Here is a 14,513-nt window from a genome sequence, read left to right as displayed (position 1 = left end):
CTTGGGATGCCAGAGGGCCCCGGTTCGGATCCCACATGTGAGGGCCAGTGACGCTGCCCTCTAAAAAAACAAACAAACAAAATGGCAACTTTAAGAAATTAACATACATAAAATAAATGCAAACTCAAAACACAAGTTCCTTGGATGTATAAACCTTCCCCTGGTAATTCAGATCTGCAGGATCTCTGGATCATCACTGGGGGGACCAGTCACCGCTTGGCCAGGCCACGGAGCGTTTGGGAAGTTTGTGCTACTTGGTTGATTTCAGTTGAACAAAAATATGCCCTATTTCACAGCAGTGTAAAATACCAGCTCCAGCAGGAGGCCCTTGAAGAGACAGAGAATAGCTTGGCTCCAGGTTGGAGACAGCCTTGCCTGAGGCCCAATTACATCTGCTGCCTTCAGCTTTCGTGAGAGATCTATCTTTACAATAAATTCTTTTTTTGGTCTAACTAGTGTGGCAGGATACAGCAGGGGAGATTTTGCCTCTAGGGGACATTTGGCAATGTCTGGAGACATTTTTGATTGTCACAATGGGGAAAAGGGGTACTACTGGCATTTCGTAGGTAGTGGTCAGGGGTGCTGCTAAACAACCTCTGATGCACAGCTCCCTACATAAAAAAGTCGCCCAGCCAAAGTTGAGAAATTCTGGGATACTGTGTTCTATCAACGTAACCCCATCCATTCCAGCCCAAGCTCTCTGGGTAAGAGGAATACTTTAACACATAAACACATCTGAGTTATATTTTGAGCAGTGATCCACATTAGCAAAACAAAGGTGACTTTCCCTCCTTGAAGTCATATTTGCCTTCTTTGGGGTGGGTTTGGTTAGTACCAGGAATCTCCAAGGATAGAACTAGGACCCTCAGGGGAAGGGCAGACTAGGAGAGAAAGAAAGTAGAGGGAGACAAGTTTCTTCTCAGAACACATCAAAGGCTGGCTCTGTGTGAGGGAAAAAGATCCCTTTTCCTGACTGAACTGATTCATGATCAGTTACTGGTAAAAGTGTTTTCTTTCTGGCAATGGGCTGAACCTTTGGGGCACGAAAAAGAGGTTTCATGGGTTTGAGTCAGCTTCTGCCATTGACCAACAAAAGAACCTGACTAAGATATTGCCATACATGTTAGGTTTGTACATTGTGTTTGCGTTTCAAGGAAACTGTGCTCAGTAGACTTGACCAACTTCTTCCTGGTCTCAGGGAAAGTGAGAGAAGGGACTTGGATTTCTGATCAATGGTTCTTGCCCCATGAAACCAGTCCTCACACCCCTTTCTACGCAGAAGCAACACAGTCAACCTAGGCAGCTGCCTGAGCTTGTGAGTCCATCTCATTTGAACTCTCTGATCTGATTCTTCCATTTCTCAGTTACTTGGTGTTTTTAAATCCAATTATTCCCTGTAATTGAGTTCTTATTTTTTCTTTCTTATGAAAAAAGGAAATAAACAAAGAAAAAAGAAATGGCATTATGGCAGGTAGCATATAAGGGAGAGAATTTAGAAATACAATTGCATTTGTGTGTCCAGTAGTGGTAGAAATTACTTTTCACTGGCCATTCATTCTACCATTATATTATTTTTACTTTGACCCACTTAAGACTCACCTGTCTACATGATCACTGTTCTCCAGCAGAGAGGTGATAAAGACAGGAGGTGAATGGTCCATCTTGTCCTTGTGTGATGCAAATTCAAAGTGAACAGGCCTCAGATATAAATGGAACTCTTCAAAACCCATCTCCCAAGCCATTTCCTCATAGAGACTAAAAAGGAGAAAAAAAAAAAAAAGAGTCAACAACATTTGCTATTATTTTCTCCTAAAAGGAAAGTAAGTGATAAAGAAAACCAAAACATCTGAATAAGCACAAAAGCAAAAGGCAAAACAAGAGTAAGCCAAGTGAGATAGGAAGTGCATGAGTCACAAAGGTCCTGTGACTGCTCTATGCTAACAGTTGAAGGTAGTACAAAAGTAGGAGATATGCTTGAGCCCTTCCTCAGTTCTCCTTTCCTGCAAGCTGGCTTCTGTCCTCAGAGGCCTCATCAAGTCACCAACACTGCCCTAAGCACAAGGCCCACCTTCTTCCCTTGGAGCTCTTCATGGCTGGCCTCTATCCCCTCCGTGAGGAGTATCTCTGTACTCTGAGATCCAGGATCTCCGTACTCCTGCCTCAGGACCACTCTCTCAGTCTTCCTTGGCCTCTTCTCCTCTTTATTTTCAAAGTCTGGTATTTCCTTGAGTTCCAGGCCCAGCCCTCTTCTCATCTTCTCCTTCCCCTCCTCAGGGAGTCCATCTTCCACCCCCACGCTCTAACGATCATCCACTAGTGTCAGAGCCTGTGACCCCATTTCTGTCCTGCCTCAACTCTGAGCTCAACTCCCACATTTCCAAAGCTTGCAGCGAGGCCCCATGTCCCTCTGGCATTTTAGCCTTCCCTTCCTCTCTCACCCTCATTCTAACACATTTCTCCATCTTGAGAAGTTGACACATTAACACTGAGTTCAAATGGCACCAACAGCAGTTTGCTAGGCTGCTGTAACAAAGTAGACTGGATGGCTCACATAACAGAAATTTGTCTCACAGTTCTGGAGGATAGAATTCTGAGATCAAGGTGTCAGCAGGGTTGGTTCTTTCTGAGGATTACGTGAGGGAAGAATCTGATCCTGGCCTCTCTCCTTGGCTTATAGTTGGCCACCATCTCCTTATATCTTCACATTGTCTTCCCTCTGTGTGTGTCTGTGTCCAAATTTCCTCTTCTTATAAGGACACCAGTCATATTGGATTAAGACCCATCCCAATAACTTCATTTTAACTTGATTACTTTTGTAAAGACCCTATCTCCAAATAAGGTCACATTCTCAGGTACTAGGGGGTAGGACTTGAACACGTGAATTTTGGGGCGAGTGGCACTCAGTTCATCCCATAACAGTCCCTCTTGTATGAAGCTCTCCCTGATCCACTTAAAAAGAATGAAATATTCCAGTTTCTTTGCTCCTATAGTATTTTGTTCAGATGACTAAAATACCGTATTAAACTGTATTAGGGGTAACTTTTACATTGTGAGTTCCCTGAGAGCAAGGATCAGAAATTATGGGAGGTAGTATCATAGAAGTTAATAAATATCTTGACTTATGGTTTAATTTGTATATTCTTTTAATATACTTTCTAATTATGTAATATTAGGTACATTACTTAACTTTTCTGAGCCTCTACTTCCTCACGGGTAAAATGTTTGTAAGCTACCTCATAAGGATATTCTGAGAATTAAATGAGCTGACACACACAAAGTCTTCAGTGCAGACCCAGGCCACAACAGGCCCTCAAAAATGATTGGTGGTAGATGATTGGACCTCTCACGGGGATCAGAACACAACAGAACTCACACATGTTTACAACAAACCCTCTAGTTCCATCTTTTTCCTACTCATGGAACATGTCCAATTGGATGCCTTACCGCACACTCATACTTAAAACCTAACTCATTCATCTTTCTCTCCCTCTACCTACTGAACCTCCCATACCTCTGTCGGGCCTGGATTCTGTCACTGACTCAGTTTCCCCTTTCTCTAGGCCCTCCATTGCTTCTGCTCTGCTATTCAACTGTCTTATATTCAAGAGAAAATCCAATCAATAGTCACTGAGTACCTGGTGTAGGTCAGGCCTCTCCCCAGGTGATGGGATACCATGGAAAACCATGTGGACAGTGCTTTTGCACTCAGGAAGCTTCCACTAGTAGGAAAACCACTAAACCAATAGTAAGCAGCTTATTACGAGGCAATGTGCTGAATGGAGAAGACGGCCAGGTGCTAGGGTCTAGCCTAGCTGAGTGGTCGGAGAGGCACCTGGGCAGGCCTGGGTGAGAGGAGGAGCAAGGGAGCCAGGTGATCATTTCCAGCCATTTAGAAAGCTCACTCTGGTGGCTCTGTGCACACAGAGGGGACAAGGCTTGTAGGCAGGGAGACACACTGTCTGTTATCCCCCATCTGAATCCTCAGTACCCCTGTTACTGAGCTAAGTGTACACTCTCCAGCATCATTTCTATCAGCTGGTGGTGGAGGGTCACAAGTTCCAGAAGTTAGGAAAACATCTCCAAGAGCAGCATATGAAAATCTTGACCTTGGTTCTATCCTTTGGCTGCTGCAGACTTGAGTGTAAGGAGGCCTAGCTCCCCCACAAGAAAGGGATCTCCCATCATTTTAGCTGAAAAAAGCTGAAAGAAAACAATGTATTTTTTAAAATATAAGAAAAGAAATTTCACATATTAAGAAAGATACTATCAGTGGCACAGAATCCGGATCCAGGCTTCCTGGGCGCAAGTCCTGGCTCTGCCACTTACAAGCTGTGAGACTGGGGGTAATTTACTCAATTTTGCTGTCTCTTAGTTTTCTCATCTATAAAGTAGAGATAAGGATAATAACAGTACATAATAGGCACTAATAGATAATAATTACCTAATAGGGTTGTTGAGGGGGTTAAGTGAGTTAACAGATGGAAAAATGCCTAGTACATAATACTTGCTGTTATCATTATTATAAGTGTTTTAAGCCAAAATAAGAAATAGAAATGACAAAGACAGCTGAAATAGAAGTCCCTGATATTTTTCAAGTATTTTAGTGACCAATAACAATAATCTCTTATAAACCTCTCTAATTGCAGTTTCAAAACTTCAAAGTATTTTCACACATATTAACTTGTTTTTATTTTCACAAGAGCCCCCTGAAGTCGGCATCACAGATACCAATATTTCCATTTTATCAGTGAGGGATCTGAAGCAACACTGAAACTTTCCGAGGTCACACAGCAATACCAAGAGTAAATTAAGGCTTCCTAATTCCAAGGTCAGTGGTTTTACAGTGTACTAAACAGTCTTTACAGTGCTCTTCCACTCTGAGACAGCCCTGGGCAATCTGTGAAATAACCACACTGTTCATTAATGCCCTCCTGCCATGGTGGGCTCCTCTGCTGTGACATTTTTGCTACCCTCTAATATACTGCTCCCCGCAAAGACCCGTCTGGGGACCCTCTGTTCTGCCTTTCCCGGTTGCGCTGCCTAAGTGTGCACAAGCTGCCTTATCCATCCACTCATCCACCTAAGGCCTTGTCTGCTCAAGGATGCAGTTTCTAGACTCCTAAAGTCTTTCTAAGTGATAAAGAAATTTATTAAGCTAATTCCTACATATCTTCTCAGGTCAATTCCTGCCCCCTTTTCTGGTCTAATACAAAGTTTAATCTGAATATGTATCATTTCCTGGTCCTAGTTTGAACACATTTCAAAAATAATAATTATTAAAACTGTGTGGCATCAATGAGAGACTAGATAGGTATCGCAGGTATTTACTGTGATTTATAAGAGAATTTAAAACACATTTTAAAAATCTGGTATAATAATACAACGTGAAAAGAATCCTCAATAGATTATAGTAGAATACATGACTGGTAATTTGGGGGAAAATTCAATTTGAGACATACTTCACATCTCTCTCTCTCTCCCTCTCTCTCTCTCTCTCTCTCTCTCTCTCCCGCCCCCCCCACTCCCTTCCAGGTGGAATACTAAAGGAGTCACATATTTTTTAAATAAAATGAAAATCTTAAGAAATTAGAATAAAAATAAGACAAATATGCAACATCTAGGGGAAGTTTTGCTTTCTGGATTTAGGAAGATAGACGAAATCACAGAGGAAAAGATCTACAGATTTTACTACAATGTATGAAACAAAGTTTCTGTTAAAAATAAAAAAGACAGGGCCGGCCGAGTGGCGCGATGGTTAAGAGCTGGCTTGGGACGCCAGAGGGCCCCGGTTTGGATCCCGCATATGAGGGCTGGTGACACTGCCCTCTACAAAAAAATTAATTAATTAATTAATTAAGTTAAAAAGACAAATCAGGGGAAATATTTGCAGAAAACATCATGGACAAAAGGGTTAAGTAAGTTTTTTATTTAAGAAGAGTTCATGTGAGTGGATAGAAATGACATTAGGATTCTAAGAGATAAATAAAGGGGAAGAACAGAAAATTCACAAAAAATAAAGCTAGTAACAAGACATTTAGAAGAACATTTAATCTCAACAAATAGCAAGGAAATGAAAATTAACAGTATAATCCCACCTTTTTATGTATTGTGTATATTAGCACAGACATTATATGCTTACACAATACTGTACAGTGTAGCAGAACTGGCACTCCTATACTTTACTGGCAGCATTATAATTTGGCAGAACTCTTTCAGAAAGCAATCTGCCAACATGTATCCAAAGACTTAAATTTTGTTTCAGCAAGTTCACTTCCAAGAATCTATCAAAAGGAATTGATCCAAAACATGAAAAAACCTGTAAGCATGGGGATATTTTGAATAATAATGAAATACTGGAAACTACTTGAATGCCCATCAATAGGGAAATGGTTAAATAAGTGATGATTCATCACTTAAGGGAATGATGTGGTCATAAAAGTGAGTATAAAGTCTAGTTAGCAATATAGAAAAATATATAATATAATGTTCACTGAGAAAAACAGGAGACAGCTTTGTACAAAGGATATGATTATAACCATGTAAAACAGGCACATGAATATTTGAATTCAGAAAAATGATTATGATTGCATTTGAGTGGTTATATTTAGGGTAATTTTTTTTTTGCTTTCCTCTTTTGCTAAAACTCTGTGTTATATTATTTTTATCAACTTATAATTTAGTTAAAATACAATTTTAGTTTGGGGAAAAAGGGGATAGGAGGCCAAGTCTGACATGTGAAACAGATATTTTTGGCATCTGAAGCCCTTGAAAGTTCCTGCGTCATACAACAAGTACCCACACAGAGTAAAGTCAAATTGAAAACCCAGGCTCTACTATGACAGTCTTAACAGAAAAAGAAAAGAATTAAAATCCAACTACAAACACCATGTAAATCATCCGGTCGTAGTTTGAACCACAGATCATTAGAGCTAGAAGGCAGTTTTAGAGATCATCAAGCTCACCTACTGCCACTCTCCTTCAAATACACAAACATAATGTCACAAAATAGGAAAGTGAGGCCCAGAGAGGCTAAGAGGCTTGCCCAGAGTCACACAGCAAGTTAACAGCAGGGCTAACTTAAAAGTCCAGGTCTCTGACTTTTCTCCTCTCTCCTCTACCAGATCTCAGTTCAAGACAAAAAGAGTGAATTTTAGAAAGAGCCTTAGTGGAAAGAAAACATATAATTTTTAATTAAAATGTATATTGTTAAAATGTAAATAATAAACCAGAAAACACTTGCCACATACCTATGTACATTTCCCTTTTAATTTTCATTGTAACAGCATTCTGATAAACCAGAAACTTTGACCAAAAATGAAAAAAAAAATCACATAAAAATGTTGGCAAGACCTAGGACTATGATCTGTCTCTGGTCAAATAGGGGAGGAATAGAGCCAAACAGAAAAACAAAGCTAAGTAGTAACATCTGGGAGGAAACAATCTCTTTGCCAAGGACCCACCTCCCCACTTCAGAAAACCTACATCTTTCTGGAGCTGTGCACTGTACCAGGACTCGGGCTTGGCCCGGGTGAGCCACAGATCCAGGCCAGCCATAGTACGTGTCTCTCCTGCAAGGCCAGGCCGCAGGCTGATGTGAGCCTCTGGGAAGAAGTGCTCAAAGGCCCTGGGAATGAGTGATGCCAGGCCCAGGGAAGGGTGGAACTCCAGCAGATAAACGTTTTTCAAAGCTGGGCTTAAAAAGAGGAACAATGAATGACAATTTTACATAATGAAGAACTGTTTCTAAAGATATTTGAATTTTATATTTTTAAAGAACAATCCCTGGGGCCGGCCGAGTGGCATGATGGTTAAGAGCTGGCTTGGGACGCCAGAGGGCCCCGGTTCAGATCCCACATATGAGGGCCAGTGATGCGGCCCTTTATAGCTAAGATGCTGAACAAGAGCTCAACCTGGAGCTGGGCTGCTGTGAGTCGTCGGTGTAGGCTGCAGCCCCTGCTGCAGTGGGTTACCATGGGCTACAGTGTGTAGCCAGCAGCCAGTGTGAGCGGCCAGCAGCCACAGTGAGCAGCCGTCCAGAAGCTGGCTACTGATCTGCCTCGCCCAGGAAGAGCGCAGTGATGGTGCCAACTTGGGCCAGTGAAGCAACGTCTTCGACAACTAGACTGAAGAACAAAACGACAGCAACTTCTCTGTTCCCCTTCCCCCAGTTCCCAGCACTGTTCCCATCCCCCAATTCCCCAATAAAAATCTTAAAAAAAAAAAGAAAAAAAGAACAATCCCTGGTTTAAAGCTTCTTTAAACCAAGGCATTATTAAAAAAAAAAAAAAGAACTGGGAACTTGAAGGGGCCTCAGAGGCTGTCTAGGGAACCCATCAGATTACACAACATGCTCTTTGCTTTAATGTGAACCCTTTTAAAACTGGAATACATAGGAGTTTATTCTAAGAGTCCAGTAAGAATAAGATTCTTAAACTGTATATGACACGCTGGTCAACATTCAATATTGTAATTAATATTTAATCAAATATTTGAGAACAAAGTAACTTTAAAGTGACTATATATTAAATAAATAATTTCCATGGTTAGTTTCTATTTTTTACTTGAGTCTCTCTCTTTTTTTTTTTTTCTGTGTCCTGCAGTGTCCTCTGATTACCATCTCAGGGACCTGGGGGGCAGCCCCAAGCGAGGGAGCTGAGTCACTTTAATCTCCCTGTGGGACATATCACCTGAGTCTTTATCCCTTATTTTCCCCTCAAATAGTAATGGACAAAAATAATTTTTTAAATTCAATACACAACTGCTGGAATCATTCATGTTTTCCCTAAGGATGTTATATTTTATAAATGGATGTGGCCAGAAATGATAAAATTTGTCTGTGGGTACTCCTTTGGAAATGGAGGATTTTATATACAAGTCAAGGGCATTTATATACACACATAGAACTAAAGAACATAAATACTTCTAAAATCTATGTAAATGGAGTTCCTCTTAGTCCTAGATTTTAAAAAATACAAACCTGAGGCTGGAAAGGAACACTTGCTTTTGAGACTATTCTGTCAGGTCTTAGTAAACATATAAGCTTAACTAGTACGTCCTGCCAAAAACCATTTCCTAAACAGTAGATTCTTGCCATTGCAAAATGCACATATATAGCTGGTGTCTCAAGCTTATCACAGTGAAGAAATAGGTCCTGAGAAAGATTTGTAAAGAAAACGCAGTCTTGTGCCTGGGACTCCGGGGCTCTTTCTCCAGAGACAAGGCTAAAAGCTCATGGCACCCTGCTGGTACCCAAGACAATACCATAACCCACTGCGGCAACTTCCCACTGAACATCTGCCTGGACAGCTGAACTGTACACTTCACAGGAGCTGGGGCCGTGCCTGCTGTTCACATTTATGCTTCCACCTCTTAGCACACCGCTTAGTACATGTAGTACTCAGCTAACATTTGTTGGTTGTTGAAAGGAGCTGGACAATTTCTCCACCCATTTGAAGGCAATAGAGAGATTGAGCCACATAGACCAACATGGACCTTGTCACCCACTTTCAGGTTCCCTCTTTACCCTCAAAGGCTAGAAGCGAATGTTGGGGGGTGGGCATACTACATATCAAGGGGGTGATTTAAAGTACATAGCCTCTTTGAGTGGTCTCAGGAAGTTTAATTTATTCCTTTAAGGGGTGGGGGGTCACATGGTGAGTCTGCAAAAAACTTTTTGGTGATGCACTAGAAAAAAGAAATTCCTTTTTGAGAGACTTTTAAGAACATCCAAGTTTCCTATATGTCGGTTTGCATGGAACCTCTGATTCAATCCTCTGACGGCATTTGAAGAACAATGGCTTTTTTCTTTAGGACTTCTCAAGGGACTGAAGATTCTGCACCCAGTGGCATAATTTTAAATTCGAGCCTTTTATTATTCATTATTTACAAAACAAACAGATATTGAGGGTGCATTGAATCCCTCTTCTGTGGCTTTTCTACCTACTTCTCTCATCTCCCCAAATACTTGAGAGGCACTTTGTAAAAGTATTTAGACTTAGCATCATACCCTTAACTTATCTAGAAGATTAAATGTCAAATATATAAAGACAACACCAGCTTACCAGTTATTGCTGATGGAAATAAGTTGTTTGCAAATGATGTTAAGGGGAAGTCCAAAGTTACTGCTATCATCTGGACGGCCTTCTTGCCAAACCTCTGGACATACTCACACTGATGCTCTATATCTAGAAATGTAGCATAAAAGTTAAAATTAGAAAAGTTAAACTTTCCCATGGATGTGAGTTATGAGCCTTGGCCTCAGAAAAACATCAGCCCTTTGTATCTCTTCATTATTTGATTAATTTCTACCCAGACATAATTTTGAGGATCCACTCATACAGGAACACGCTGGTCTCTGAGTCTGCGCCAAGGGTCAGCCAAGAAAAGCAAAGGTAACCAACTTCAGACAGTTTTAAGAGGCACAAGAAAACTTCTTTTTGTCAAATAATTGATTACAAGGAAAAAATTCTGACCAGGCTTAAGGTAAAAGTACTGCAACAATATTTCCTGCCACGAGCTTTTCCCCAGAGGACATACGTGGAGACTGTTCCCTTTAGTGTCTTAAAAATAGTCACAGCATTTAAAAAAATAAGCATAATTTTATACATCAGTGCCTTATAAAGGGGTATGCTTAGTTCTTCTTTCACTACTGATAAACTATAATCTAATGAAAACAGGTTGTCCATTCTTTGTGGCTCATTAAATGTAATTAGGGTTGGAGACCTCCTTTTAAGACTAGTTATGCTTGGAATTCAACAATGCAAATGATCTTACAAACAAACATGCTGTACATGCCACCCAAGAAAACCCAGATTCTGGACCCAGAATTATTTTCAGGAAGAGACTGTTTTCAATTCCAGCCATTTTCCATCCTCTTCTCACATGTAATATTTTTAAGCCTGACTATACTCACGTGCTGGTTGAGGACGCCGCTCACTAGCTGCAGGTGAAGCCGCAGGCAGGTGCATTCGTCTTGGTAGGCCTTAATGAAATAGGGTGGCTGAGATCAAACTTTGGGCACCTGTGCATGATGTCAGTGATCACTTACGCTAAGGCCAGCCTCTCCTTAGGGTCCCACACATGCTGGTAGGCTTCAAAGTAACTGTCAAGAAGCTGCAAATAAGGTTAATGGTCAGGAAGCAGCAGAGGAAGTCGCAAGGAGACATGAAGCCCCACCCACTCCATGCTTCAGAAAGACCCTGGGCACCAGCAGGAGAGTGACAACACTGAACCTCTGGGTACCTGCCTGGTGTGGGCAGCTGCAGCACCAGTGCAACTCAGAGCAATTATTATTATTCTTAATAGTAAACCCACAGACCGAGTTAGGGAGGGCAAGGGAAAGAATACTCATTTTGCCTCTGACTCCACTTCCCCTGTTCTCCCCAGAGAAAAAGGGGGGGGGTCACATAATGAATAACATAACTTCTAATAATTATAAGCTCTAATGACAGTGCATTCAATGTCACTTCATCAGATATATTTATCTCCCACACCTTTCTTCACAGACACATTCTCCCTCCCCCGTTTGACTCCATCACCAAATGTAGGCAGGCAACTCCCTCCCCTGTTCTCCACCCTCAGCCCCATGTCTGACCCCTTTTCTGTAATAGTCTGCCCAAATTTCACCTGTTTAGAAATGATGGGGGGTGGTGTGGTAGAATGGAAGGCTGCGGTTTAAGTCCCCCCAAATAAAAAGGCATTTACCCAGACTGGGCTCCACCAGGAAAAGCCTGGGGTACAGAGCTCTCAAAGACATTGAGGGGGCACCTTTTCTCATGGAGTTCACAAGTCTTTTCTAAAAACCAAAGCAAGTTTCCAGACACTAATGATTGAAGAGGGTTCTTAGTGTGGAAATTCAGAAAGGGATGCTCTTTATTTGCTTTTACATTTGTCTGTGAGCTTAAGGAATTTCTGTTCTCTGTGTAAATTCTATTTGTGTGTAATTACTTGTGGTGCTAATCATTAAAAGCTCTTCAGAGATCACTGGGCTGGAATCCTAAACAGGGACCTAAGGGCAAGATAAGGAAGTAGCTCTGAACAATATAATGACTGTTTTGGGGCTGTTTTAAAACCTTTGTTGGCCTTAGACACTCTTATTTTTGGAGACCCTGTCCCACGTTTTAGTAAATATATTAAAATGTACTCACATCCCAATCAAATCTTTTTCTGTAAAAATGTTAAATCAGATATATAATTTTGGTTTTAAAATTATTTGGCAATTAGCAACACAATTAATGATTGGCTATGATTTCTGGGCAATATATACTTGGGGGTTCTTATGAAGTGAGAAAATCTGATCTATAAATTTCAAGTGTAACAAGATATTTCTAAATGATCAATTAACAAAGTTTTTACATTTTACAGACATATAATTAAGTATTTATTGATGTCAATTTTGTATTTTCTTTTTCATATTTTGGAGTAATGCATGTTTTTTGTTTTGTTTTGTTTTGTTTTGTTTTTTTCCTCAGATATCAAACATTTTCAGTGGTCCCTGAAAAGGTCTTCGAGCCTAAACATCAGTCTATATCACTGGATGGATAAATTGGCTCTGATTGGAAGCTTTTGAACTTTTATTCACACTGGTCTTACTATGGAATGAATTCCTTTCCTCTGTCAAACTAATCCAACACATCCTCCCTCACAGCGTTAGCTCAAGATGTCCCTCCCCAGTCTTCATTGACTACCTCCTCGTATGGAGGTTTCACGCTTCTGAAAGGCCTCAGCTCCTAAAAGGCCTCAGCTCCTATTGTAGCCATATCACCAAAGACATAGGCTTGCCCAGGGTGTGCATTAACTGGGAACGAGTGAATTGTTAAGGTTACAATTTCTACCAACCTGACAGCCTAACATACTTTGAGATGCATTAGAGAAAGACTATGTTTTGTTTCCTTGGGTGTTGGTCTTCCTGGTGCTTTGAGGTCAGGAAGTCAGCCCTCTTCTCAACAAACTAAGGATTTTCCTAAAAGGAGATAAAGAGACTCTGTCATTGTGTGGAGTCCATAGCTAAGAATGCAAAACTAGGAAGAACCGAGAAGGTGGAAGCACTATTTGACTATAGGAGGCAACAGTGCAGAAGGCAAAGTGGGGGAAAGGAACCCCGCAGCAGGATAAGCCAGCAGTGCCTCCGTCTTGCCAGTCATAACTTCCCAGGCTCCCAAGAGAGGTGAACAGTCGAGAATCGATAGCAGACTGGGAATCAAATACTATCTTATTCATAGAGGGCCAGTACCTAAGGGTTTCAGTGCGAAGGTTCAAAGAGGAAGAGCTGCTTGGGGCACTTTATTTAGCATCCGGTTTTGCAGCATGCCCTTTGGGAAACATTGGTCTAAGGGACCTTGGCATCAACCAAAGGAGGCTAATAGCTCAGGACACAGAATGCGAGCCATAGGTTACACACTCCGACATCTCAGAATGTGAGATGAAGGGTGGTAGAGATCACCTTGCCTTGCAGGGTGATCTAGATTACCTTGTTCCATCCACAGAGCTCTACTCTAGAATAACATTCAATTATTAAATAGCAGAAGACAAAGCAGAAATGAAGGAGTGACGAGTAGAGGTAAGAAGGCTGTCACTCAATATAGCCTAGGGGGAGATTAGGAAAAAACAATTTCTTCCCTAAATCATTCCGGACTAACCTGAATCTTTTTGGCTGGGCCGGGGCAATCCCAGGAGTTTGTTTGTAGCATTTGTATTGCCTTGACCTGTTTTTGTACAAAGAGCCCTATTGTTTGGTTGTCTGGCAGGGGAAGTTCCTGGAGCGGGTTCTTGCTGGTAATTCCAATCTGGTGATACTAGGTTGCAGAGGCCCTTACTAAATCGCCATACTCACTTCTGTTGTTGATAGGATTGCCAGATTTAGCAAATAAAAATACAGGTCATCTAGTTAAATTTGAATTTCTGATAAACACTGAATACTTTTTTAGTATAAGTATGTCCCAAATATTGTCATATTTTACCTGGCAACTGTATCTCTTGAGGAGGAAAATGCAGGTGTCTTTTTAAATTGATAAGGCTTTTTTCAAGCTTTGGCCTCAACATCGAGAAGTTTTCAGATGGACCCTTGCATAATTTTATTACGAATTCTTTCCCCACAGGGGTAGGATTGTGATCTTTCCACCTCATAGGTTCTATTATCTGTTTGCTAACTGGACTATTTCCATTTAAACTCTGGGCTGGTATTTGTCTAAGAAGTCTTCCTAGCCTGTCAAATGTCACCTGTGTGTGTCAAAGGCCAACTCTCAGGCAAAATAATAAGTGGTACACACTGATGGTAGACACTGAATATTGGAGGAAATAGAAAAATATCCAAAATGAATACTCTCAAACCTTACTGTGTTTATACTCTTTTTACCTCAAACTTTTTTTTTTTAAAGATTTTTATTGGGGAATTGGGGGGATGGGAACAGTGCTGAGGAATTGGGGGAAGGGGAACAGACAAGTTGCTGTCGTTTTGTTCTTCAGTCTAGTTGTGGAGGACGTTGCTTCACTGGCCCAAGTTGGCACCATCATTG

The 14,513-nt window shown here is 41.1% G+C and overlaps 1 protein-coding gene across 1 annotated transcript in view; it reads right to left on the bottom strand.

Moving 5' to 3' along the window:
• Window positions 1-14,513, bottom strand: part of CCDC162 (coiled-coil domain containing 162) — a gene marked incomplete at its 5' end in the record, with an annotated part of 27,479 nt that overhangs the window by 3,441 nt on the left and 9,525 nt on the right. The window contains 7 exon segments of the mRNA XM_019658970.1: window positions 30-60; window positions 1,600-1,755; window positions 3,998-4,200; window positions 7,483-7,693; window positions 10,062-10,164; window positions 10,909-10,995; window positions 10,998-11,112. Coding sequence (XP_019514515.1) covers window positions 30-60; window positions 1,600-1,755; window positions 3,998-4,200; window positions 7,483-7,693; window positions 10,062-10,164; window positions 10,909-10,995; window positions 10,998-11,112 — 906 coding nt within the window.

The sequence above is a fragment of the Hipposideros armiger genome, unplaced genomic scaffold, assembly GCF_001890085.2.
Source record: "Hipposideros armiger isolate ML-2016 unplaced genomic scaffold, ASM189008v1 scaffold_292, whole genome shotgun sequence".
Taxonomy (NCBI): Eukaryota; Metazoa; Chordata; class Mammalia; order Chiroptera; family Hipposideridae; genus Hipposideros; species Hipposideros armiger.
Note: the sequence above shows the minus strand (reverse complement) of the source record. Positions and strands in the feature narration are given on the sequence as shown.